The 27,962-nt window shown below is 46.9% G+C and overlaps 1 protein-coding gene across 1 annotated transcript in view; it reads right to left on the reverse strand.

Moving 5' to 3' along the window:
* The window catches only part of SRPX (sushi repeat containing protein X-linked), a 114,912-nt gene that overhangs the window by 30,502 nt on the left and 56,448 nt on the right, over positions 1–27,962 (reverse strand). The window contains exons 2-5 of the mRNA XM_001927105.6: positions 25,323–25,382; positions 17,956–18,147; positions 15,495–15,671; positions 1,717–1,843 (exon numbers count right to left, since the gene is read on the reverse strand). Of these exons, the coding sequence (XP_001927140.1) occupies positions 1,717–1,843; positions 15,495–15,671; positions 17,956–18,147; positions 25,323–25,382 (556 nt within the window). The remainder of the gene's footprint in view (positions 1–1,716; positions 1,844–15,494; positions 15,672–17,955; positions 18,148–25,322; positions 25,383–27,962) is intronic.

Consider the following 27,962-nt stretch of genomic DNA (forward strand, 5'->3'; position numbering starts at 1 on the left):
GGATTTGGGACCCGTCACTGCAGAAAGCTGCAGTGAAGGTCCCAGATGTGGCTCGGATCCGGCGTTGCTGTGGCGTAGGCCTCACTCAGCTGCTGCTCCAGTTCAACTCCTAGCCCAGGAACTTCCGTATGCTGCAGGTGCAGCCCCAAAAAGACAAAAAAAAAAAAAAAAAAAGAGTATTTGTGAGCTTTCCATCCCATGATTGTATTTTTTTTAAAAAGCTCACATTTCTAACCATAACACAGAGGTTACCCACAAAAAAGCCAAGGTGAATATCCTTGCTAGATAAACAGAGTCATCTGATGACATGGTATTTTGTGTTTATGACACTGGATTTCAATAGCCATCACAGTAGTGAAAATTTAAGAACCTATTATGGGGTAGGGGCTTGGCCAGGCATTGTGCTGGGTCCCGAAAGATTTGAGGAAAGTTAAAACTCAGTCCCTGATTATGTCAACTATGGTTGATTTTTTAATCCTATTGCCTCAAGTTTCTGCTTAGGGCTTTGTGGCTAGTGTATATGAGAGCAAATCAATAATTTTCTTAATACTCAAACTTTGTCTTGGAAGAGTTACAGGGGGAACATAAATAATATTATCTAAGCTAGATGGTGCCACTGGCAGAAAAATCATCAGGCTGTAGGAACAAAATGTCCCACTAGGGGTGAGAGACTCGGCCTCTTTCTAGTAGATGTTCTATTATTGCTAATAAGTGCTTGCAAATATTTTCTTTTGCCCAGCCTGGACTGATAGGATTCTAGAAGGTCTTTCCCTGTACTGTGGCTCACCAGGGGGGAGGGCACAGGTATTCTTTGTCCACACATGGAAACTCGGTGGAGAAGTCTAACAGGACCAGGAACCTCGAGGCGTGGATGTGAATGTGCTGACATGATGTAGTGGCCTCCAGGGGACACGGAGGCTGATCGGAGAGCAGCAGGGGTACAAGCCCAGATGCTGGATTAGAACAACATGTAGCCGAACTTCACCGAAGGGAACCACCCATTTTTAAAACTCTGGGGATGTGTTTCCAACTATTCATGCAGCTGTTCCTGGAGAGCGGGGCTGGGCTGGGAAAGAAGGCAGAAGACATCTCTTTTTTCATAAGGTGCTTCTTTAAGGGGTTATTGTGGCTACATGTTTAAAAAAACAAACGAAAAATAATCCAATGGTTTGAAGGAAACAGGTGCCAAAAAGCAAGGCATGGACAAGTTCTGTACTAAACTATCCTCACAGAGCACAAGGGGCAGGATTGGGCTCCACCTGGGAGACACAGAGGCTTCCCAGGGAGGCGGTGACTTCGGAAGGCCTGGGGGAGCCCCCTGGCAAGCAACGGGGGTGAGTCAATCCTTGAGTGAACCAGTTGGCTCCCTCTTCCTCTCTTGTCCCTTCTCCTCCCTTCTTCCCACCACCTCTTCTCACTTCCTTTTTCTCTTTCAACCACTATCTACTGAGTACCAACTATGTGCTAGGCATGGCATCAGGGACATGGAGGGGACATAGTGCAGTGGAGACAGGCAATGAACAGATGCACAAACCAAATATAGAGTATGTCAGATGGTGAAGAAAAATGAAGAAATGAAGGTGGAGTGGCTGAAAGACTGCTGTACCAGATCTGAAAGCATAAACACGCCAGCAGAGATACACAGTCTCACTCTGGGCTCTGAATGTCCCACTTAAAAAACAGGCCGCATCATTCCAGCTGCCACGTTACACTTACTCAGTCAGAATGCCATCTGCTGTGTCTCTTCCTTCCGGGGTCTCCCAGGACACCCGGACTGTCAACTTATTGGGTTCAGCAATGCGTTCCTTCACGCTCGGGCACTTGATTCTAGGAGGTTCTATATCTGAAAATATAACCAGCATATTCTCAGCATCATCATGGGATATCTCATCAACTTGGGGTTCAACACCCTTTGACATGCCCAAAGCTCGAGGTGCTCCAATTTTTGAAGGGTTTCTTCACTCCTCTCTATTTCTCATCCCTTACTTCATCTTTCCCCTTCTTGCCTGCTGAGTTTTAAAGACTGAGCAGTCAACTGTGCGTGGCTAAACCTGCCATCAACCAGGCTTGCTGGGTGTCTTGTGGGCTAAGACATTAGCTACAGCAACTTCTTGCCCAAGCTTCCACACTCTGCCAGCTGAATCGGCAATGTAGCAGTTACCCAAAGAGAAGTCTTGCAGCCAGAGAGAGTCCCTCCTGCTCTAAAGTCAGCATCATAGAGAAGGGTGCCTTAGGTGTCACCTAGTTTGATACAATTCAAGGCAACAAATCTTTTTTTAATTGACAAACTGATTGAAAGCTACAAACGAGCAAAGCTCATTCAAAAAGACATAGATAGGAGTTCCCGTCGTGGCTCAGCAGTTAACAAACCCGACTAGCATTCATGAGGATGCGGGTTCCATCCCTGGCCTCGCTCAGTGGGTGAAGGATCCGGCATTACCGTGAGCTGTGGTGTAGGTCGCAGACGCGGCTCGGCTCCCACGTGGCTGTGGCTGTGGCATAGGCTGGGGGCCCCAGCTCCGATTGGACCCCTAGCCTGGGAACCTCCATGTGCTGTGGTGTGGCCCTAAAAAAAAAAAATGGAAGAAAGTATTTAAAAACAAAACCAAGAAGTTGGAGGAAGGAGAGCAGAGGGGAAGAAAAAAAAAAGACATAATCTGAATATCCCTATATCTATTTTTTGAGTAGAGTATAGCTGATTTACAGTGCCGCGTCAGTTTCTGCTGTACACCATAGGGACCCAGTCACACATATATATATATACATATATATACATTCTTTTTCTTATACTGTCTTGCATCATGTTCTACCTCCAAAGACTGGACATAGTTCCCTGAGCTGTACAATAGGATCCCACTGCATATCCATTCTAAATGTAATAGTTTGCATCTACCAACCCCAAACTCCCCATCCATCCCACTCCCTCCCCTGCTTCCCTGGCAACCACAAGTCTGCTCTCCATGTCTGTGATCTGTTTCTGTTTTGTAGATGGATCATTTGTGCCATAGTTTAGATTCCACAGATAAGTGATGTCATATGGTATTTGTCATTCTTTTTCAGACTTACTTCACTTAGTATGAGAATCTCTAGTTGCAATATAGAACTAGCATATGACCCAGCAATCCCACTCCTGGACGTACATCCAGACAAAACATTCATTCAAAAAGATACATGCACCTGTATGTTCACTGCAGCACTATTCACAATAGCCAAGACACGGAAACAACCTAAATGTCCATTGATGGATGAATGGATAAAGAAGATGTGGTACATATATGCAATGGAATACTACTCAGCCATAAAAAGGACAAAATAATGCCATTTGCAGCAAAGCAACAAATAGTTAGTGGGTACCTGCCTTCCCTAAGGCATCATTCCAACTGCTGGGTTTGGGCGCTCACAATGGCAAGAGAATCATGTGCTTCTCAAGGAGTTTACAATCTATTGGGGGATTATGTTCCTATACATGAAATATGACACGAGGTAGAAAATGGCATTGCCCCAGGTGAGGTAAAAGTAAATGCTAGTTCCTGTGTGGCTGGATGCTTCTGAAAATGTAGAGAATGTATTTTTAAAAGGCAGAGTCAATTAGTAACATTTAGTGATCTGGCGTTGTCACTGCAGTGGCTCAGGTCCCTGCTATGGTGTAGGTTTGATCCCTGGCCCAGGAACTTCCACATGCTGAGGACACGGCCAAAGGGGAAAAAAAAAAACTATAAAGGAGCATTTAAAGGAGTTACCCAGTGCTCTCATTTTACAGATCTGGAAACGGAGGCTTGGAGAGCATAAGAGATCTATTTAAAGCCAGGCATGTAAATAATGATAACATGAATTATACCCCAAATGAGAGCACTTACGGCTGGAACAGGCTATCTCTTTTCTGGCTATGTCTTTTCCCAACAAGCTCCTCAATATCTTAAATAATGGCCTGTCTGGGACAACTCTCTATGGATTTCTGTTTGGGGAAAGCAGTTTTACCTTGACTCTGGCCCTCTGAAGCCCGCCCAAATTTCCCCAAGTAGTTTCTTTCGACCCAGTCATAGAATTTTTGGCCCCTCACTATCAAAGGTGGGTTGATAAGAAGGACCAGAAATAAACGGGCTGTCAATTTCTTACTGGGTTAGACTTCATCTCATTGTAGCCAAAGTGAAATCACAGGAAGGGGAGACTTCAAACTTTTGTAAATTCTACTTGATGATTCTGAAAAGGTACAGAATGTACTTGAAGGCAGAGTAAATTAACAACACTGAGACTTGCATCGCCTTACATATCAACTGGTAATGATTTAAATGCTACTACAGCCTGAGCGGAAATGAAATGTCATTTGATTCTGAGTCACAAACATCTTTGAGATAGTGCAATTAGTCACTGCACCAGGTCTTCAGATACTTTCTCCTGTGTCTTGTCCAAAACCTCTCATTTTATTTAGGGTAAGAGATGATGAATAATTTGTTAAACAATTTTGTCTTCAGCAATCCAAATTCATTTTCATTCTATGTCATGCTTCGACGGAGTGTGAATTTACAGCCCTAATACACTAATCCTAAACTGAATAACTACCACATTTTATCAAATCTAAGTCACTTATTAATTGTGGGATGCACCCTAATTTCAGGGATATTAAAATGTGGGGAAAAAAATGTTTCTTAGAATTGATATAAAGTGTATAAATGTTACGGCGAAACACGAGCTCCTTTAAATGCATTAGAAGTGTCTATTTTCAGTTGCTAAGTTTTTTTAATTTTTTTTTTACTATGATAGGTGATAGAAGATATACTTTTATCATTCAGATGAACATTTCTCAGCTTTGGGTGAATCCCAAAGACAAGTATACAATACCTGACCCCTGCTGGCCAAATATAGTTGGCACTCTCATGATAGAAAGCATTTTTTATTTATTTATTTTTTATTTTTTAATTTATTTATTTATTTTGTTGTTGTTGTTGTTGTTGTTGTTGCTATTTCTTGGGCCGCACCCGCAGCATATGGAGGTTCCCAGGCCAGGGGTCGAATCGGAGCTGTAGCCACTGGCCTACACCAGAGCCACAGCAACGCGGGATCCGAGCCGCGTCTGCAACCTACACCACAGCTCACGGCAACGCCGGATCGTTAACCCACTGAGCAAGGGCAGGGATCGAACCCACAACCTCATGGTTCCTAGTCGGATTCGTTAACCACTGCGCCACAACGGGAACTCCAGAAAGCATTTTTTAAAATGTAAAGCCAAAAGGGAGAAGTCGAGGAAAGGAACTAGATTTCAATGTAAAATTATTTTGCGTTACCCTATTTTCTTGGAGCCAACACTGTCAAGAGTGAAGAGACTCATTCGCCTTTGGGTCATGGGAACTAAACATCTGGATGATATACTGAGTTCTTTTCCACCTAAACTAGACATACTGGCACTGTGAGCAATCACCACTCCAAGTTAGGTTATCTGGATAAAGAGTCTCGGAGCTTCCCAAAGCCAGCTTATGGCGGCTAACCATGATCAGTTGAAACTGGCCTAATTTTTCAGAAGCAATCATCTTCCAAACCAGAGACAAGAAGAAATAAGGCACTAAAAATAATAGCTAATATTTACTGAGCTCTCCCACACGCCCACCTCGGGCTAAGTACTACCCCTGCGTGATTTCACTGAATTCTCACCACCACCCACTAGCCTGAGGCTTGTTATTATCATGCCCATTTCTAGACTGGGAAGCATTTCCTCTCTTCTGGAATTTCTTTGTGGTCTGGGATTTTTAAGGCAGGGTCACATAGTTTTGAATTATTTTAATAAGTCGAACACTTCTGTGTGACTGCCTGCTGCTGACCTAGTGTTTTTCTCCATTCTTTCGGGGCCGCCTGCTCTGGCTTCCCCATAAATCCTCGGAGAGCGGCAGCAGGACACAGTTCTATTGCATCCTCAAGCATCATGCCCTCTCTTTCAGCTGATGGGACCAGCTGGCCTGCCCTCCAGCAGATGCTCCAGAAACCTATGATTACACAGCCATGGCCATCATTGCTTTTTATACGTTATTATAAATTTCCATGAATGACATAAACAAAGTTACTATAGAAACCTAATCACAATGCCCTGTGGAGTCAGGAGGCCCGCAGAGCCAGTGGTTGTGTGGAAACCCTGCAACTCTTGGGAAAATCCTGGCCTCTGCCCCGCTCATTGGAGACATCAGACGAACTGTCTCCCTCCTGTGTGCTCTAGTTTCCTCTCTACATACAAATATCAGAAAGAGGAGTTCCCATTGTGGCTCAGCGGTAACGAACCCGACTAGTATCCATGAGGATGCGGGTTTGATCCCTGGCCCCGCTCAAGTGGGTCAAGGATCCGGCGGTGCCGTGAGCTGTGGTGTAGGTTGCAGGTGCAGCTCAGATCCCACATTGCTGTGTCTGTGGCGTAGGCCGGCGGCTGTACCTCCGCCGACTGGACCTCTAGCCTAGGAACTTACTATATATGCCACACTAAATATGTGGCCCTAAAAAGCAAAAAAAAAAAGCAAAAAAAAAAAGAAATATATCACACTGTATCAACTACTATTTATCTGAGAAGCCAAACTATAAACTTATATATATGTATGTCTTTTTAGGACCACACCCAGGGCATATGGAAACTCCCAGGCTAAGGGTGGTACCAGAGCTACAGCTGCCAGCCTGCACCACAGCCAGAGCAACGCGGGATCTGAGCTGCATCTGTGACCTATGCTGCAGCTCACAGTATCACCAGATCCCTTACCCACTGAGCAGAGCCAGGGATCAAACCTACATGCTCATGGATACTGGTCAGGTTCATTACTGCTGAGCCACAACGGGAACTCCCTACTTGGGAATATTTAACCCATCTAACCAGGTAGCTGGTGGAAATAAGAAAGAGGTTCAAAAGGACAATGTTCTGAGATAACAAGGGAAAAAAATCCTTTAAACTAAGGCTATGAACTAACTGCACCCTAAAATGTTTGCTTAAATAGTGTTTTCCAGGGAAGGCCCATGTTTGAACATGACTGCTGGGCGTATGATGAACAGGAGCTTCAGAACATGACAGTAATTTGTATTTGTGTCTGGGACCGCCTGACCTGGGGGATGCTGGGGGGACGGGGAAGGGTTCTCTCTCTCTGCCTAATTCTAAGGCAAGGTGGCATTCTTAGCAAGTAGAGGACTGTCACAGCTGCTTATAGCAAACAGACTCCATTTAATGCCTCTTTCCTCTCTGACATCCTCCATAACCCATTTCAACTGGCTACGGTTTTGGGTTTTTTTGTGTTTTTTTTTTTTTTGGTCTTTTTAGGGCCGCACCCTCGGCGTATGGAGGTTCCCAGGCTAGGGGTCGAATTGGAGCTGTGGCCGCCGGCCTACACCACAGCCACAGCAAGGCGGGATCCGAGCTGCATCTGCAACCTACACCCCAGCTCACAGCAACGCCGGATCCTCAACCCACTGAGCGAGGCCAGGAATTGAATCCTTGTCCTCGTGGATACTAGAGGGGTTCATTACTGCTGAGCCACAATAGGAACTCCAACTGGCTATTAAGTCTGAGAACTATTTTATATATTTTCTTTATTACCTACAACTTATTACTGCAATGAGAACCTCAATTTTTATGCAAACTGTTTATATCCATTCTTCTACATATATGTTATATAACATGATCTTTTGGTTGAATTTTTTAACAATTGATTTTATTGAAGTACAGCTGATTTACACCAACTGGCTTTTTCACTGCTCCTTTTCGCCCTTCTTTTATTCCTTGATCTTCCACACCAACTTCCGCTCAATCTGTGGAGTTGAGGTGACAGAGACTAGTGGTTGGTTCACCTGCTCTTTGACTCCCCTTCTTTTATTTTGGGGGGCCGTGCCCATAGCCTGTGGAAGTTCCTGGGCCAGGGATCAAACCCACGCCATGGCAGTAACCCAAGCCACAGCAGGGACAATGTCACATCTTTAACTGCTAGGCTACCGGGGAATGCCTGATCCCCCTTCTTTTAGAGCAAAAGAAGTTTCCTTGGGCTTATGGCCTTCCAGAATAAAGCCTATGTTTCCCAGCCTCCTGTGAAATTAGGTGTGCCCATGTGTGAGAAAAAGTGATGTGTGGGAAAAAAATGTGTGGGGGAGGGTGAGGGTGAGGGTGCCCTCCACTCCCTCACCCGGGTTTGAATGCAAATGAGGCGGGGAGCTGAAACAGCCATCTAAGGGATGAGAGCCACAAATGAGGACAGAAGATCAAGAGACAAGGAGCTTGGCCTTGGGACACTGTGCCAGACAAGCATTTTTATGTGAATGGAACTTCTGTCTTGTTTAAGGCATTACGATTTCAGCCTTGTTCATAGTACCTGAACTGGAGTTTCCATCGTGGCTCAGTGGAAATGAATCTCACCAGCATCCATGAGGACGCATGTTCAATCCCTGGCCTTGCTCAGTGGGTTAAGGATCCGGTGTTGCCGTGAGCTGTGGTATAGGTTGCAGATGGGGGTCAGATCTGGCGTGGCTGTGGCTGTGGTGGAGGCGGGCAGCTGCAGCTCCGACTCAACCCCTAGCCTGGGGACCTCCATATGCTGTGGACGCAGCCCTAAAAAGACCACCAAAAAAAAAAAAAATAGTACCTGAACTGGGATATAAGCAGTCACACTTGTTTTGTGAAATTTGGTATGGCATCTTCCAAGATGTATTTCACTCATGATGTCTAAACTCTGATTTCTAACAAATACATGGTGCATTTCCTGTGAAGATGGCAACCCGTCATCCCTGGACACACATGAAGTTCCTCCTAACAAGAGATGACGTCTGTTTCCCCTCCCTTTGAATCTGTGCCAGGCTTGTGACTTGTTTTGACTAACAGAATACACGGAAACTGACCCTATGCCAGTCACAGCACTAGGTCCTTAAAGCATCTGGGACCTTCTGTGTTGACTCCCTTAGATGCCAAGGTGCCATCTAAGGAAGTCCAATTGCCTGACGGGAGAGGCCGTGTGGAAAAGATGAGAAATGATGAAGAGAGAGAGAGAGAAAGAGTATCAGTCAAACACCAGCCAGTATAGCCACCTCTGAGTGAGAGGCCAGACATGGGAGTGAAGCCATCTTGGATCCTCCTGCCCCAATCGGGCACCTCAGCCATTACTACGTGGAACAAAGATGAGCTGTCTCCACCGAGCCCTGCCTGAATTCCCAACCAAACGACCATGAGCAATAACATGACTGAAGCCACTAAGTTTTGGGTGGTCTCTTGTGCAGCAATAGATTACTGATACAAACATAAAATAGCTTGAGGTTGGTGGAGTTCATGGCTCAGCAGAAATGAATCTGACTAGCATCCATGAGGACGAAGGTTCGATCCCTGGCCTCACTCAGTGGGTTGAGCATCTGGCATTGCCCTGAGCTGTGGTGTGGGTCGCAGACACAACTCAGATCCCACATTCACGTGGGCCAGCGGCTACGGCTCTGATTCAACCCTGAGCCTGAGAACCTCCATATGCCACGACTGCAGCCCTAAAAAGCAAAAAAAAAAAAAAAAAAAAAAAAAAAGCTTGAGGTTGGTGAAGGAAGGAAGCAATCATTTCCCGGGGCACAAGAAGAAAGGGACCGTCAAAGGCAGAACAAACCTGGACCCTGAAAACTTGCCCAATTGCTTGTTTCCCCCAGCTAGAGTGTAATCCTGCTGGATGTCTCTGGAAAGTGGTTTCATTTCTTTCTTTCTTTTTTTTTTTTTTTTTTTTTTTTTTTGCTTTTTAGGGGCATACCTGAGGCATATGGAGGGTCCCAGGCTAGGGGTCAAATTGGGGCTACAGCTGCCAGCCTACACCACAGCTCACGGCAACGCCGGATCCTGAACCCACTGAGCGAGGCCAGGGATCGAACCTGAAACCTCATGGTTGCTAGTCGGATTCATTTCCACTGTGCCACGATGGGAACTCCAGTAGTTTCATCTCTTTGGCACCATGTAAGATACTAAGAAAACTTCCCCCATCGACAAGAGAGTAAAGAAGAGAAGCCATGAACTCCGCAATTAGAAGTCACTCTTTTCATCAGAAAGATGCCCAACTAAAAATCCATTGGTGATATATTTCTATTACAGAGGGCCACTCAAAGTTTACCTGTTCAGGTTGCACTACCAAATCATGCCAGGTAAAAAGTGGACGGTTTCTCCATCGAGCAAGTTGTGGCAAAGCTGAAATGAGCTTCCTGAAATTTGCAAGGGAATGTGTATTTGTCAACCCTTTGGTGTGATTTCAGAGCATCTGCAACAAGGCATTGATGCATTTACTCTTAGCTCCATGGTGTTTGTACCTTCAAGTGAATCTCTGGAAATAATGCCGTTCAGTCCAGCAAACTTCTATAGGGGCCGCTGGGTAAACCCTGCTATCAGAGTTGGGCAGCCAGAAAAATATTCCATCAATTTGCATATCTAAAAATCCCTGATTTTTTTTTCTATTCCAGAATCCCATTTGTGTTAACTTTCCAACTCGTTGATTCTAGAGAAATTATACAACAAGCAGAGAGTAATTCCAAAAACCAAGTTGGTTTTTACATTGTCCTTTGTTTAAAAAAAAAAAACAAAACAAAAGCAAAAAACAAACAAACAAAAACGAAATGGCATTCTCTGCATGTCCAGAGGTGTTTGCTCGGTTTTCATCGTCCATGGGTTTTTAACTTTCTTGAATTTTTTTTTTTCTCTTCCTCTTTTGGCCTAGGAAAAAGTGCTGGTCTAAAGCAGAGATCATGCATCTACTCGAAATCTGGTCTCTAGATGAGGAGGTAATTCTAACTGTCCACTGCTCTATCTCAAGGCCAAAGTAACCAAAAAGAACTAAAACTGGAAAGAAAGAAAAAAAATCCCCCTAAACAATAGTCGTTACATTCCAAAGTTTATTTTTTTCGATCCATGGAAGCTGTGGCTCTCGAAATATTTTACCCTCCCTCCTGCAATCTGCACTATGTTTTTTCTCCTACATTGACTTGTTTCTATCTATATCCACTTCCGAAATAACCATGGCTTTGAGTCCACTGCCAGAGTGTGGGCTGCCTCGGAGAATTCCCTTTAACTCGTGGTCCTTTCAAATTAGCTCGACCACAGAGCTGACCACCTCAGCGTCAAAAGCAAGCCCAGGGTTCTTGTTGCCCTCCAGATCCGGAGGCGAACTAAGACCACTGGCTTAGCCCTCAGCACAGCTCTGGCCAAGAGGCATTGTTCAAGACGGTGCAGGCATCTGGGAACACCATGTGTCAGCTCTGAAACAAGGCTGGGGCTCTGAGTTACGTTCAAGGACGCTCAAGCCCTGCCAACACACACAAAGTATTCAACGAATTTAATACATTTAAAGCCAAAACAGACCGTGACATCCCCGGAGTAAAACGCACTGGGGGCAAACTCCAACTGATCTGTCACAGAATCAAAGAAAGACACGCCTGTGCGTTTTGTCCATTTCCTTTTCCCGGAAGTTCATTGTTCTCTGGCGGCTCACTGGTCCCCTTTCCACCATGCCTCCCGCACTGCAAGCACAAATCCCGCCCTCCCCCAAATATGCCTGAGCCTTGCCCCAGCCCCTCTCTGTGATAAGTACCCTGAAAGTGGGCTGCGTTTCTTAGTTTTCTCTCTCCCCCTCTGGGAAGGTTCCAGGCCCATCTGGTCCGGCTTATTGCTTCTTTGAGAACAATCAGCGTTTTCTTTCCATTGTTGCACACAATCTGGACGTCGGAACACTGCGATCCTTAAAGGAATCTGCCAGTGCCTGCTCAGCAGGAAGACCTGCGAGAAGCTTCTCCCCTCCCATCACCTCTGCTCCTTCCAATGTGAGGGGGGAGAAATTCAACAAATTTAGGAAGGGGGGGGGGGCGCGTGTTTCGAAGAACTGGCTGGCGCATACCAAGTCACGGAGGGAGAGAGTGAAAGCGACATCTGGGAGGGGCTCTTCGGACCTGAACATCTGGCCTCAGGTCATGTCCTTCCAAAGGAGCACGTCTGGAGTTCAGAGCCCACCTGCCCTGGCCATGCGGGACTGCTCTGCGCTCTTCTCCTGAGAACCGCAGTGATTGGGGACGAGATGTCTAAAACCTCAGAAAAAGGTTGCTGTGCCCAATACTCTGCTGGTGCTCTGTGTTTCTACCATGTCTCTCGTACTGCCTGGACCGAAAATCTCCAAAGGCCATCTCTCAGACTCCTGCTGCCAGCTGGGTGCTGACTCGATTTGCCAGTGGGAGACCCTCTCATGAGAGTAGAAGGCAGGAAAAATACGGGAGCCATTGGGCTTCTGGTCAGGGCTTCAGTGAGGGGTTCCTGGGGTCCTGACTTCATTCTCATCATTGATGGTGTCAGGTACAGAAATGTCAGCATCAAAGGTGAGGCTTATGGACTTGGCACAACACTACCAGCCTGCTCCGGCACCCCTAGCCCTGGGTTGGTATGGCTTTCTGCTATCAACTAATTTCTGGTAACAATTTTTTTTTTCTTTTGCTCCTTCAGCTCTTCCTATGTTTTTGTGACCAATGCCCTGTTTTAAATTCTCCTCTGTATGAAATACCTAGAATGGTTTCTCTTTTCCCAGCGGCTGATCAATTCAAACTCCTATCTAAATCCTAGAGAAAGAGGAGTTCACGCTGTGGCACAGTGGAAATGAATCTGACTAGGAACCATGAGGTTGAGGGTTCGCTCCCTGGACTTGCTCAGTGGGTTGAGGATCCGGCGTTGTCATGAGCTGTGGTGTAGGTCACAGACACGGCTCGGTTAGACCCTTAGCCTGGGAACCTCCATATGCCTCAGGTGCAGCCCTACAGCAAAAAAAATAAAAAAATAAATCCTAGAGAAAGAGAAGCCCAGAATAAATCTGAGTCAGTTATCTGAGTAATTATTTGGACCTGATGCTCTTGTCAAATGGATACAAGGTGTGGTCCAGACTGTGACTCTGATAGAGAAGGGTTTTGCTCGTGTCTCGGGCCAGGTCCCCTGGCTGTAGCTCATTAACCACATAAGGGCAGAGTGAGAATGGCTGATGCTGCCAAGGAAGACAGTAGACAGTGGTTCCATCACGAAGACACTCCCGGGACCAAGGCCAGAGGGCTTGTTGCACATCTGCTCTAGAGGGGAGCCTCTAGTTTTGGTCTCGTTCCTTAAGTATCTGCCCACTGAGTCCCTGGGGTAAAGCACATTTAGCACCGCAAGCTGAGCAACTCCCTGGAGGATGGGCAGACTCCAGCAGGGTAGAAGCCAAGCTCTTGTGGCCAGCTGCCACCTCAGTGCCAGCGCTGGATTCAGCAACTTTGAACCTGAGAGCCCAGAGACATGGGCTTGGCTCTACACAATGTTTAGCAAGTCAGGTGACCTCTCAGGCCTCATCTGTAGATGGGGGACTGGACTAGAATATTCTGTCGGGGTGGGGCCTGGCAGCTCTAACACTCTATGAGTAAATGATCCCCTGGGACAGTGGTTTTCAACTACTTGGGCGAGAGTTTGGCAAAATACCAGATTCAGAATTAGCAGCTAGAGTTGAAAACCACTGTCCCAGAGCAGACTGCCTCAGTGTTTAAAGGACACAGGAATGCCCTGGGGATCTCCTTAAAATGTGGATTTTGATCTGCCAGGTTTGGGATCGGTCCCAAGATTCTACATTTCTAAAAAGCTTCCTTCCTGCTGCTGCCAAAACCAGCAGGGCACTATTTTGAATGAAAAGGTACTAAAGTTCTTCCCAGAGTTCCCGTTGTGCCTCAGTGGTAACAAACTCAACCAGGATCCATGAGGATGCGGGTTCGATCCCTGGCCTTGCTCAGTGGGTTAAGGACATGGCCTTGCCGTGAGCTGTGGTGTAGGTCACAGACATGACTCGGATCTGGCGTTGCTGTGGCTGTGGCGTAGACCGGCAGCTGTAGCTCTGATTCGACCCCTAGCCTGGGAATCTCCATATGCTGTGGGTGTGGCCGTAAAAAGAAAAAAAAAAAAAGTTCTTCCCAAAAGTGATCTTCTAAGGCATATTCTCAACCTTTTGAGCAACAGAATCCCCTGGAGGGCCTATGTAAATGCAGATTTCTAGGCCCCACCCCAGCGTTTCCAATCCTGCAGGTCTGGAAATTTGTCTTGCTGAGCCACAACGGGAATTCCCTGCTTTTTTTTTAATTGGGTCATTCTGCTGTGTTTTGTTTTTCTTTTTCAGCAGCCCCCATGGCAAGTTTGCGGGCCAGGGATCGAATCCTAGCCACATCTGCAACCTACACCACACCTGTAGCAACAGCGGATCCTTAACTCATTGTGCCACAGCGGGAACTCCAAAAGGAAGGCGATTTTTTTTTTTTTTTTTTTTTTAGCCACGCTCGTGGAATGTGCATAAGTTTCCAGGCCTGGGGTGGAACTCGCATCACAGCAGCTGGACAATGCCGGATCCTTAACCACCGCACCACAGAAGAACTCCTGGGAGGCTTTTTTAACACCCCCTGCCTCCTCCAGTTGTCCCGCATCAAGCTAACTCAATCAGATCTCTAGGGTAGGACCAAAGCATGGCTAAGTTCTAAAAGAGTCTAGTAAGTAGCCAGGGTGGGACTCCACTGGCCCATGACAGGTGATTCTTAAGAAGGGAGTGGCTTTTCTCCCTCCTCTCCTCCTCCCTCCAGGGGACATTGGACAATGTCTGAAGGCATTTTTGGTGTCACGAATGGGAGTTGGGGGTGGGGGAGATGTTACTGGCCTCTAGTGAGTAAAAGCCAAGACCCTGCCAAGCATCCTATCGTGCAAAGAGCAGGACTCCACGACAAGTAATTATCTGACCCCAAATGCCCACTGTGCCAAGATTCTGAAACCTTGCCCTACAGCGAGGTCTAGCCGCATCCCAGGCTCAACACCAGGTCTGCTGAATCAGAATCTCTGTTGTTACCAAGGCCCCTCCCTGATTCCCAAATTGGAGAAGCACCACCTTAGATCAGGAGCGCTCCTAAGCCCTTCAGAAAAGCCCTGAGGGGCTCATCAAAACACTGAGTGCTGGCCCCCCTCCCAGGAGTTTCTGATGGGGAGGTCTGGGGTGGGCTGGAGACTTGGCATTTCTAAAGATCCCCAACCCTAACTAAGAACAACTGCTCCACAGACACCCCCACTCCCCACCCCGCCGCCCCGCAAGGTGAAAGAGCCAAATCCCTTCCAAGTTTAGCAAACTGAGCGCTTTCTGACTCCCAGGGTCAACACAAAGGAACTAGTCTGTCAGTTCAAAGACACAGAGAGGCTCTCCGCGGACCATCAGGCCGCGGCAATAACCCTGGTCACTGTGACAGGGCAGATCCCCGAGCCGAAGCAGCTGCTGCCATCCCAAGACCAGCGACAAGCCCGAGGAAAGCCAGGAGCTGTGAAGTCAGCTTGAGCTAGAGACTGAGGCGAGGTCTGCGCTGAGCCAGACAAGAAGGGGCCAAGAGAACCCCTGGGCACTTACGCTTCACACATGGGACATGGAGGCTTCCTTAAAAATCAATCCACTGTACGGACAACCCCTGCTCCTCCCAAAATAGTTGCTGCTTAAGGGTTGGTGATATTTTCTTACCGACACAGGAGGCTGGCCGGCCGCTCCAGGCTTTGTTGTCCATACACGTGACTGTCCGCTCCCCTTTCAATGTGTATCCTGGCGAGCAGTAGTACTCACACCGGGAGTTAAAGTAGGCTCCGTCGACGCACTTAAACCCTCCATTTGCTGGCATGGCAAGGGTAGGACATCGTTTTTCTGAAAAAAAGAGCAAAGCAGTGAGTCAGCATTTCTTAGTTTTTGTCCACAGAGTTTTGGAGTCTGGAAACTCTGACAGCATAGGGGGAAGTTCATTGAAATATAATGGATGGTTGCTTGTCGCACCGAAGGGACACAAAGTTTCACATCAAAAACAATCAAAAAAGGAGTTCCGGGAGTGCCCTTTGTGGCTCAGCAGTTAACAAACCTGACTAGGATCCATGAGGATGCATGTTCGATCCCTGGCCTCGCTCAGTGGGTTAAGGATCCGGCATTGCCATGAGCCGTGGTGTACATTAGAGACGTGGCTCGGATCCCCTGTTGCTGTGGCTGTGGCATAGGCTGGCAGCTGTAGCTACCATTCTACCCGTGGCCTGGGAAGCTCCATACACTGTGAGTGTGGCCCTAAAAAGCCAAAAAAAAAAGAAAGAAAGAAAAAAAAGGAGGAGTTCCCTGGTGGTCTCGTGGTTAGGACTCAGTGCTTTTACCGCTGCCCTCGTTCAGTCTCTGGTCTGGGAATGGAGCTCTCACATCAAGGCAGTGCACGGATTGCCCTGGGTTGGCATCCCAGCTAAGCCACTGTCTTAGACTGGGTTCCTCGGAAACAGATGCTGAGACCAGGATTTGTGTGCAAGTGTTTTAGTAAGAAAAGCGCTCCCAGGGAGCCCAGTGAAGGGTCGGGGAAGCGAGACAGGGGAGGTGGGGAAGGTGGCATTTCAGGTAAAGCCAGCCTCGGCCTGATCCCACGGGGGAGCTCTGGAGCCTGAAGGACAGTCTGTCCCGCCTCCAGGCAGGGTAGCTGCAAGCCCTGTCAGTCCCCTGAAGGAGCAGAGGAAACCTCTTCTCGGAAAAAAAATCCACCGAAGGTGCACGTCTTTAAGAGCAGTGCACGCAGAAGCTGGCGGATGGACACAAAGTAGCCAGGGACATTGGGTGAAGCACTGAGGGTAACCACTTTCGTCACCCAGGTGCCTAGTCTGCCCTGGCTGGATCATCTGGCTGCAGCCCCCAACCTCAGCCGCCCCAACAATAAAGTTAAAGCAATGGCGTCCACATGAAAGTGTTGCTGCAAGAACTGCATGGATGTGAAATGCTCGCCACACAACTGAGGCTCCAGATACGACAGCTGTTTTGAACAGCAATGGCATCTAAAATGCACATCGACAGTGCTGTGCTACCTGCAGGTTCCCAAATGAGATGTGATTTTTTCCAGGAAGCTAAAAGTCAGCCCCTGAAATGTGCTTCCAGGCTTCTCCCCTGAGGCAGCCTGCCTTTCATGGAATAAGCATCCTTGTGCAGTAATTCTCTCCCTGCCTCCTGAAGCTCTATCCCTTGGGAGAACAGCTGTCTCTACTACCAGGAGTCCATGGCGTGAGTGGCACCATTCCTGTTCTTCTGCAGGGGTTTACACCTCTGCCCGCTGTCTCTCATGCTATTCGGTGGGACCCCTGATGGCTGGGGACCCTTGATGGCAGAGCCGGTGTGTCTTGTTTATTTCCTAATCCCCAACACCTTTCCAGGGTCCAGCACTTACTGAACAGAAATAATCTGTTCGCTAAACAAACTTCTGTTCTCTCGCCTTCCCAAACAGCCCATCACACCCTTCTGTCTGGATCGTGTCATCTCACTTCTGCCATATGCTAGGAACCCAATGGCTTCTGCCCACAAGAGGAGTTTCCTTTTTTCTTTCTGCCGCTATACCTGCGGCATATGGAAGTTCCCACGCTAGGGGTCGAATTGGAGCTACCTACGGCTGCCGGCCTCCGCCACAGCCACAGCCATGAGGGATCCAAGCCACATCTGTGACCTATATACACCACAGCTCACGACACCACCAGATCCTTAACCCACTGAGCGAGGCCAGGGATGGAACCCATGTCCTCATGGATAGTAGACGGGTTCGATACTGCTGAGCCATGATGGGAACTCCAATGTAATTGTTGTCTTTTGTAATCCTCTTTTATGATTTTTTTTTCTTTTTTTGGCTACGCTGCTGCATATAGAGTTCCCTGGCCAGGGATCAGATCCAAGCTGTAGTTGCTACTGACACTGCAGCCACACCGGATCCTTTACCCCACTGTGCCAGGCTGGGGATCGAACCTGTGTCCCTGTGCTCCAGAGACGCCCTGCCCTCCTCTTTCTCTTTCATTGTCGAAAGGGTTTATTGGGAAACCTTTTTCTCATCAAAGTCCACGAAACATTCACTAACAATCCCTGCTCTCACAGCACAAGACCGTTGGCCCCGATGGGCCCTGAGGTCCCACCATGGGGCTGGGCTACTCACGCTTGCAGATGACCTTGTCCGACCACCGTTTGTTTGACTGGCAGATGAGCTGGGAAGAGCCGTGCAGCTCGTAGCCCTTCCGGCAGCGAATGTCACACCTGGTTCCCAGGGCTGTTTTGTAGTAGCCTCCTTGAGGGGCCCTGCAGTATACATCCCCGAACTTCACCTTGATGGGGGAGCACCACGGGGTGTCTACAGGAAGCGGAAACAAAGGACAGGAGAAACAGAAAGTCACATCTCCAGAACATGTGTCTCCTCGCTCTTGAAGTTCCTGGCTGGCTGCATTTGAGACTGTGGACCTCCAAATAGTGCCCCATATCCCTGGGTGGGCAGGTCATGATCACGAGACTAGGTGTCAGATGTATCTCAATATGGGTCCAGGTTCCTCCCGCAGTAGCTGTGTGATCTCGGACAAGTTACTTGACCTCTCTGTGTTCATACCTCTACCTACGTCATAGGGCTCATATAAGAACTAAAAAAAAAAAAAAAAATGCATATCAAGCACCTAGCACAATGCCTAGCACGTGGTAAATAGTCAATGACTGCTTGTTCCTTTGGGTATTTCCCTTAACTAGATATATAATTCTCTGGACTGCAACTGCTGTCATGTGAACCCTAGCGTCAACCATCTATACCATCCCCATAGTGGTGGGGAGTCAATAATTGGTTTGTTTCAATTTTTTTCCAAGTCTGTATCCTAGTCACTGTAAAAACTCATCCCACAATCTTAATTAATGCGAACGAAGCTCCAAGGTCTTGCCACAGGATATAATTTGGGCTGAAAGTCACAGAACAATTGCTTCCCATATGTTCCCAGTTAGGCCCAATTTAGGTAAGAGAGTGACAGCCTTCTCAAATGGCAAAGTTCCAGGGGGTTTTGAATTTCGTCTCTTAGTTGCCCAGAGCACAGCTAGGATGACGCTAATACATCTCAACCTCTCCCCTGGGCTTTTGGAAGGAGCTGTAAAATGAGTAGAGCCAGGCTAGCCTCTTGGTGAACTTCCCACGGTGGCCGCTGCACAATCACTGGGGACCACAGACTGCTCCCTCAAGCCTGTCCAGCTCTCCATTCCCCAAATAGGAGCCACCTCCCTACAGCTTCCAGCTCCTCATTCCACCCCAGCACCTGAGCTGTCAGCGAGTGGGGTTCGTGCGCCATCATGTGGCCAGGAAGGGAGACATTCCCTGTTGGACTTTTCCAAGAATTCTCTTCTAAGGATGTGTTTCTGTCTGCTTCTCAGTCATGACAAATTCCTGGAACAGACCATGATGGAAAACAACATAAAAAAGAATGTGTATGCATACATTATAATGTATAATATATACATTATGTATACATATAACAGAGTCACTTTGCTGTACAGTAGAAATTGGCACATGGTAAATCAACCACACTTAAAAAAAAAAAAACACAGGTGCCTCGTTAGCACTGGAGATAGCACATCAGTCTCATTCAAAAAACCCCCCAAAACATGGGAGTTGCTGTTGTGGCTCAGTGGTAACGAACCCGACTAGTATCTTTGAGGATGCAGGTTCGATCCCTGGCCTCCATCAGTGAGTTAAAGGATCCAGTGTTGCCTTGTGGTGTAGGTCCCAGACACGGCTTGGATCCCGGGTGGCTGTGGCGTAAGCCTGCAGCCACAGCTCCAATTCAGCCTCTAGCTTGGGAACTTCCATATGCTACGGATGCAGCCCTTCAAAAAAACCACAAAAAACAAGTCACTGAGTTGGTGGTATAGTGGCGAGCATAGCTCCCTTCCAAAAAACAAGAGTCATGTCCAGTTCTCCTATATAGTTTTGGTTTGGTTTTGACTTTTGTGCTTGGACATCTTTGGGCTAAGGTACAGTGTTTTGCAGGCAGCTGCAAATGGGTGCTGAAGTCAGAACTCAAGCAGTATTTCCTGGACTTTCTGGGAAAAGGTGATGCCCAGGCTTAGCCTAGAGTTGATTAAATCTGGCCATGTGGATACAGACTTGCAGGAGCTTACGCTTGGCCTACAGGCCTTCCTTGAATAAAGTTTCCTTCCTCTGGGATTTACACATATGGTCTGAATGTGCTAACATTTTTAAATGAGAAAAATCTGGACTGTGAAGTACAAAACAGCATACATATCCCCTTTAGTTTCTTGTAAGTATAAAAGAATTCTCGAACCAGTTTTAAACGTTTTAGTTCTTTCTTTGGGGATGGCTCCAGGGAAGCCATGAAAGTGATGTGCCAATTTCTACTGTACAGCAAAGTGACTCGGTTATAGATATGCATGATGTATATATTATACATGATAATGTATGCATACACATTCTTTTTTGTGTTATTTTCCATCATGGTCTGTCCCAGGAATTTGTCATAACTATCAAGATCATAGGTAAATGAAAACCTTTGGGGGATGTTTGCTTAGAATGGCCAAGCTGGAGTTCCCGTCGTGGCGCAGTGGTTAACGAATCCGACTAGGAACCAGGAGGTTGTGGGTTTGGTCCCTGGCCTTGCTCAGTGGGTTCAGGATCCGGCGTTGCCATGAGCTGTGGTGTAGGTTGCAGACGTGGCTCGGATCCCACGTTGCTGTGGCTGTGGTGTGGGCCGGTGGCTACAGCTTTGATTCGACCCCTAGCCTGGGAACCTCCACATGCCGTGGGAGTGGCCCTGGAAAAGGAAAAAAAAAAAAAAGACAAAGGTAAGGGAATTTTCTGCCTTGAAACAAACCCATGAGGTTGCAGGTTCGATCCCTGGCCTTGCTCCATGGGTTAAGGATCTGGCATTGCCATGAGCTGTGGTGTAGGTCGCGGATGCGGCTTGGATCCCGCGTGGCTGTGGCTCTGGTGTAGGCCGGCGGCTACAGCTCCGATTTGACCCCTAGCCTGGGAACCTCCCTATGCTGCGGGAGCAGCCCAAGAAATGGCAAAAAGACAAAAAAAAAAAAAAAAAAAAAAAAAAAAAAAGAATGGCCAAGCTGTAGCTATTTCTTCTATAACCAAAAGGCTTTAAGATACCTTGTGGAAAAATCCATTGGTGCGTACCAGTCAAATAAAACTGAGATTTGGCACCAACTGGCTTCTGTGATGACTAGCAGTGAGGTATATTTCTCTCTCCCTCTCCCTCTCTGCCTTTCTTTTCCAACTGTAAGAGGAAAGACCACCCGCAAGGAAGCTCCAAAATGCATTTGGTGTTTTTAACCCTAAAGAAGCACTTTTTATACTTCATCAGGAAGAACTTCATGGTTCATAGCCTAAAAATCATTGGTCGCTTTAGATTTTGTCATTTCCACCACCCCCAGCTTCGCCCTAACGTCCCCACTGCCTCACGCCCTCTTAGTACCCCGTCTGCCCTGTTGCCCTTCTGGACGGCAATGCTTCTTTGTTTCCCAATCTTTAGCCTTTTCCTCTTGCCAACTGGTCCCCTTCACTGCCCCCTGTTCCCATCATCTTACAGGCCAAACCCTGGATCCCTTGACTGAGAGAAAAAGTCCCCTTTGGAGACAGCAGAAGAGCAAAGGGTTGAGAATAAATACGGGAGACCCAGAGGAAGATGATGAAAAATAGTGAGCTAGCAGAGGGTGGGTGAGAGAACTCTGCCAGACTCAGGCGGTCTGGGCACACATTATCATCTCCTAGTAACCCTGAACCATTCGGTTTTTTTTTTTTTTTTTTTTTTTGGCCATGCCCAGGGCATGCGGAAGTTCCCAGGCCCGGGGTCAAACCCACGCCACAGCAGTGATACAACCCACAGCAGTGCCAGCACCAGATCCTTAACTGCTAGCCCACTAGGGAACTCCCTCAGTAAATTTTTCAGGGAACTAGATTCCTAATCTGTAAGAGACAAGAGTGGATTAAATTATTTTCAAGGTCCCATCTAGCTTTTTGTTTGTTTTAGTTTTTTGTCTTTTCTAGGGCCGCACCTGCTGCATATGGAGGTTCCCAGGCTAGGGGTTGAATCGGAGCTGTAGCCACCGGCCTACGCCAGAGCCACAGCAACGCCGGATCCGAGCCACGTCTGCGACCTACACCTCAGCTCACGGCAACGCCAGATCCTTAACCCACTGAGCAAGGCCAGGGATCGAACCCGCAACCTCCTGGTTCCTAGTCGGATTCATTAACCACTGAGCCACGACGGGACCTCCCCATCTAGCTTTGAAGTTGTATGATCCAAATTCTGTCTCACGCTTCTATCCCCTACCCATCTCACACCTATGCCTACCTCCTTGCTCCTTCTTCTGACTGATACCTCTGGGGCATCTCTTGTAACCCTTCCAGCTGAAGGCAAATCCTTTTTTACAAACTGGGTCCTGATCACAATTCCGCAGATGTACAACCCAGAAGGGCAGCCAATTCTCTACTTGCTTTTCACTCAAATGTTGAAAACACTCACATCCTCCAGCTTCTGGACTTCGGCGTGAGTTTAGCTGGGACATAATTTCAGGGTAAACTAATACGAGGCAGTACAGCCACAACTGTGAGCACAGACCCACACATTATGGTCGTCTTTTCCATAAATGTGCCCAGGACAGATCCTTAAGGCTAGCAAGTGCCTTACAGAAGCACCTGCATATGCATCTATCACACACTCACATATGTTAGTTTAACCATGCAATTCACCTATTTTTTTTTTTTTCTTTTTAGGGCCGCACCTGCAGCATATGGAAGTTCCCGGGCTAGGGGTCGAATCGGAGCTGCAGCTTCAGGCCTACGCCACAGCCACTTTAGATCCTTAACTCACTGAGCAAGGCCAGGGCTCAAACCCACATCCTCACAGATACCAGGTCGGGTTCTCAACCTGCTGAGCTACCACAGGAACTTGGGTAGTTTTTTTTTTTTTTTTTAACTTGGATGTTCTGAGTCTTCAAATCCTAGCAGTGCTGGCTCTGCATCCCAAAGCTGTGCTGTTGTCAACATGTGTATGTGGAGGGGGGGAAGCTTGTATTTATTTATTCTCAAAAGGAATTTCTTTTGGATTACTTCCCAAGGCAAATCTTTGGAAGATATTTTGATATTTTAAGAGCCCAGCAGTGACAGTCATTAAAAAGTCAGCAAGTGACTTGAAGTCCGTGTAAACACCATGAGTTAAAGTGAATTCACGAAACGTTTAACATAGAAGTTGAAATAAAGAAGGCTCTTATGCTGCTTCAATTAAGACAGGGTTTATTTAGGGCGAAACCGAGACTGATTATTCAGGAAAGCTTTTTCATCTCCCTGGGCCAATGTGGAATTCCCAGGGTAAGCAGTGTCATGCGGCAGACTAATGACGAGCCGCTAGTAACGTGGGGCCGTTGATCTAAAACATCTGGATTTCAGACCCGATAGTCATGTTTGCCAGCTGTGCGACTCTGGGCAAAGCCACCTCCCCTCGCTACCCTGTGCTTCCTTCATCCATAAATAAGCAGTAACAACATATCTCTATGGGCTTTCCTCCTTCCCTTATTTGTGCGAAGATATGATGGCATTCCAAGCAAAAGAAACAAAAGCAATGCTTGCCACATTCTGCGAACACGGTAAGTGTTGGTTACATTTCACTTTCTCCTGTCGTTTATAAATGTGATCAATTATCAGTTTAATTCAAAGAAACAGTTATTGAGCAGATATACTCTGTGCCGGACACTGTGTAGAGGCCTGATGATCTACAATTCATCCCCCTGCTAACGATGGCTTGCCTCTCAATGTTAAAACTGAAAAAAATTGAACAATGAAAACAACTTCCTAAGAAGCATTTCTTCTTAAACATACCGGGTAAACTCTAGGGCAGGGGCGTATTTTGGCCATCTGGTCTACCTCCCCCACTTGCAATGCTGCGAGATGAGGATAAACACTGGAATGGTGATCTAAGGGCACTAGGTAACTGCTCTTGCACATGTGAGGGGTCGCATGTGCACACATGCATTTTAGGAAGCGTTTTCAATAAGGGACACCAAAAAAAAAAAAAAAAAAGATTTTTTTCAAAACTCTCAATTAATTAAGAATAGGAATCAGAACACCACTTTACTCCAAACCTCTAATTAAATTTGTGCTTTGCTTGGCTGGTTAATTCCTGAGGCAATAATATATGAGCTGTGGATAGGAATGAGTATTTGTGTTCACAGGTCATAAGCAAACCTGGACTATGCACCTGGTGCCACGTGGTCATAGGCACCAGTCATCATATTAGAAAGGCTGTTCATGGAGTTCCCCTCGTGGCTCAGTGGTTAACGAATCCAACTAGGAACCATGAGGTTGCAGGTTTGATCCCTGGCCTTGCTCGGTGGGTTAAGGATCCAGGGCTGCTGTGAGCTGTGGTGTAGATCGCAGACGTGGCTCGGATATGGCGTGGCCGTGGCTGTGGCATAGGCCGGTGGCTACAGCTGTGATTTGACCCCTAGCCTGGGAACCTCCATATGCTGTGGATGCGGCCCTAAAAAGACAAAAGGCAAAAAAAAAAAAAAAAAAGGCTGTTCACTGGTGTGGAAAACAACTGAAGGACTCTCTCCAACCAAAGGCTGACCAGTACTACCCTGATTCTCCTATAACTTAGACAGATCACGACAGAACAAGGGAGTGTCCTCTTGCCAGAATGTAGACAGACTTCCTGGACAAAATGCCACAATGGAAACTTTATCAACCAATTCTCTTCAACTTATTTCTCAACGATAAAAGGTACTAGATTCAAAGAGAAATAATCTACATTTCCTCTCACTTTTCCCAAGGCTCCCCTAAGCTTCAGAAAAACGACTCACCCGTAGAAATATAGGTGGACATACTTACCTGAGCCTGCATAGAAGTTCTCGATTGGGCTTTGTATACCTGCTGGAGGGGGTGGATTGCCGAATGTGTAGATAGAGATGAAGCTCTTTATCATTAGATTAAGGTTTCATTGGGCAACACCCCTTACTCATCATTTCAGGAGCCAAGCCGGACTCAGAGCACAATGAAACGAGCTTATGAAAATCAAGTTTTCTCATTCCCCATTCATCTCAGTACATTAGCAGCGCTGGGTCCAGATGTGACCTTGGGTGGTTCACTCTGGACGATTCTGGCTGTAATGTATGAATCAGGCAGAACTCATGGCTTGATTTTCACTTTCATCAGCTAGAGTTTGGCTTTGCAGAAGTAAGGACAGGAGAGAAACTTATGAAAATAAAATGACCACTGGGGTGCTGAAGGACAGCACTGCAGAGATTTCCAAATGCTTTTTGTTCTCTTTTCATTTGGTTTTCTTTATTTTCTTTCAAATGGGGGCGGGGGGGGGGCGTATGCGTATTAATGTTTAAACATGTTGTTTTCTCGACAGGTAATGAGAATTTAAAATGTGTTGTCTGGTCACTTTATTAGAGTCTGCTCTGCAGGGCAAGAAGCAAAGTCCTCCTGACATCAGCAGGTCCTCCTTAGCACAGAAGCAAAGCATTCACCTTTATATCTAGCGTATGAATACCCGACTTCATCGTCTTCTAGCGGTGAGTCTCCAGATCCTACAATAAAAAAGAATAGAAACTGCAGCAAGAAAAGCCACATGATATGGACGAAAATCTCAAAGCACTGCTTCGGCAGAGTCCATGCAAGAGGGGCTATTAGAACGCAGAGCCAAGAGTAAAAGCTTCTGTGGCCATTCGTGAAGGGACAGGGGACCTCTGAGAGTGAACCTGGCTGGGCTGACTTTGCCAGGGCCAATCAAGATTGGCCTCAAACTGTTTTGGAATCACCCCATGCCAAGTGAAGTTCTGGATTCGGGACCGAAAGAAAGTCAACTGTACTCTGAGAAGATGCCAGTGGATGCGAATCTCATGCCAGGGGAGACGCAGTAAAATGTGTGTGACTCAGACGTGCCCCAGAGTTTCTCCAGCACTCAAAGAAAACCTGGTGGAACGGGGTGTTTCTGGAGCCTGAAAACCAGTCCACCTTGTGAAATGAATTTGGGGGGAGGATAAGGAGGCACATCAAATGTCTTATCTTAATGACAGGAGAAATACAACGCTGCCTTGGGATATTAGTAGGAAATGAGGGCTGAAATTGAGGATCTGGATGTGTATTCAAAACTTCTCACCAAGGCATGGCTAAAGTCAAATTTCTTCATGAGTCCTGCTACCCTTGAAAACCACAACCGCAGGGAGAAAGCCTGTATTTAATTTAAAAATTTAAACTCATTTGGAAGTTGGAACCGAGTCATTTTTTTCAAATGGGAAACACTGAATTCCAGTAAACCGGAGATGCTTAATCTTTAAAGCAGACCCAGACTTCAAAGCGATCATCTTACATGCAGAGATCTTTCCCTCAAGCCCTCCCAGTCTGATCACTAACTGCTGAGTTAGCACCGTCTTGATCACACATTTACCCGCAGGGACCTGCAACTATCACAGCTAAGAACCCTCTCTTTTAGGAGGTTATTCGAATCTCTATGCAGGATGAGTGAACTGAGTAATTGTCCTGCTCCGCTTGTATTCTGGACGAGAGGTGGCGAGTGTGGAAACTGAACGTCGGAAGTGATGAAGGCCAGACCAGGTCCATTTGAAAAGGACCGTCCCCACCAGAGGAGCCCCGTCCGGTGCTCTCCGCTCTGCTCCAGCTTCCGTTACCTGGGCTCTGACCACCCAGACAGGTACCACGTGACACAAAACCATTCCTTATTCCTTATCAAAAAGTGAACACAAAACTGTTCAGGAAAGCACTCTAGCGAGATGACTCCAAAAGCCTACATTCGAACCCCTTGATCCAGTGAGTCCACTTCTGGGGCATCTGTGCCAAAGAAATAATGTGAAGTATAGAAAAAGAATTTGCTGTTTGCAATGTCATTTAAAATAGCCAAAGACCATAAAGTGACCAAATGGTCAATATTATGGTTACGCAAACCATAGCGTATTCATTGTATCCAATGTATCATCATGTAGCCTTAAAATGTTCATAAAGGGTTACAATAGCACAGGAAAAGCTTATGTTATAACATGAAGTGAAAAATGTGCTATAACCAAATTATATACGTGGCATGATTTATAACAATGTAAAACAGAGTTAAAAGAAATAATGCATAGGAGTTCCTGTCGTGGCTCAGCAGAAACGAACATGACTAGTATCCCTGAGGACGCAGGTTCGATCCCTGGCCTCGCTCAGTGGGTTAAGCATCCAGTGTTGCTGTGAGCTATGGTGTAGGTTGCAGATGCGGCTCAGATCTGGCATTGCTGTGGCCGTGGTGTAGGCCGGCGGCTACAGCGCCGACTCGACCCCTAGCCCGGGAACCTCCATATGCTGCGGGTGTGGCCTGAAAATTTAAAAAAGTAAAAAATAAAGAAATAAACAATGCATAGCAGAGTCTGTGATAATTGGATGCTCTTCTGTCTCATAAATTTTCTATTATAAATGTATTATTTTCATAATGGAAAATACATTTTATTTATTAGGAATGTTAATGCAAAGAAGTTTGGTTTCCAAACTCTATTTTGAACACTTTAGAAATGTTGGAGAATCTGATGGCTCTTCTCTCCTACCCTGCCCCCATTTCCCTCCACAGAGTTGACCTGGAATTCCTCCAAAAATTACTGAATTCCCCAGCTCCATATGGCGCATTTCCAAGCGTTGAGAGATCTGACTTCTATTAAGAGCCCTTCTCTCTTTCCCAAGTCATCCTGACCTCCTTATAATCCATCTAGGCAGTAAGAGGCCCTGGGCTTCTTCCTGACTCTAAGCAAAGAAGACAAGTGTCACAGGTTGGGCTCTCTGGGAAGTACCTTCGAAGATGGAGTTTGGTTCACAGGATGTTTATTAGGGATCAGGACCTAAGTGGGTTTGGATAGAGGGAGAAGTCAAGCTGTGAAGTCTGCCCAGTGACAGCTTCTTGGGCTAAAATGGCTGGACCTTTATATCGCAACCGCAATCAGCCATGGGACCTGGCCCACCTTGAGAAGGACATTGAACTTGGCTGAAGCCCTCGCAATAGCCAAGGCAGTCTCTGAAGGGACTGAAAGCTACGGGTGTCTGAGAACAGAATGACCTGCAGCTGAGACAATCGGTCCTTCCTGGAAGGAAGATCGGCTCGGGGCATCTCCATGACCATCACAACA

This window comes from Sus scrofa, chromosome X (genome assembly GCF_054392235.1).
Source record: "Sus scrofa isolate SSC_HxYL_T2T_F1_AM1 chromosome X, Sscrofa_HxYL_maternal_Yorkshire_Landrace_v2.0, whole genome shotgun sequence".
Lineage (NCBI taxonomy): Eukaryota > Metazoa > Chordata > Mammalia > Artiodactyla > Suidae > Sus > Sus scrofa.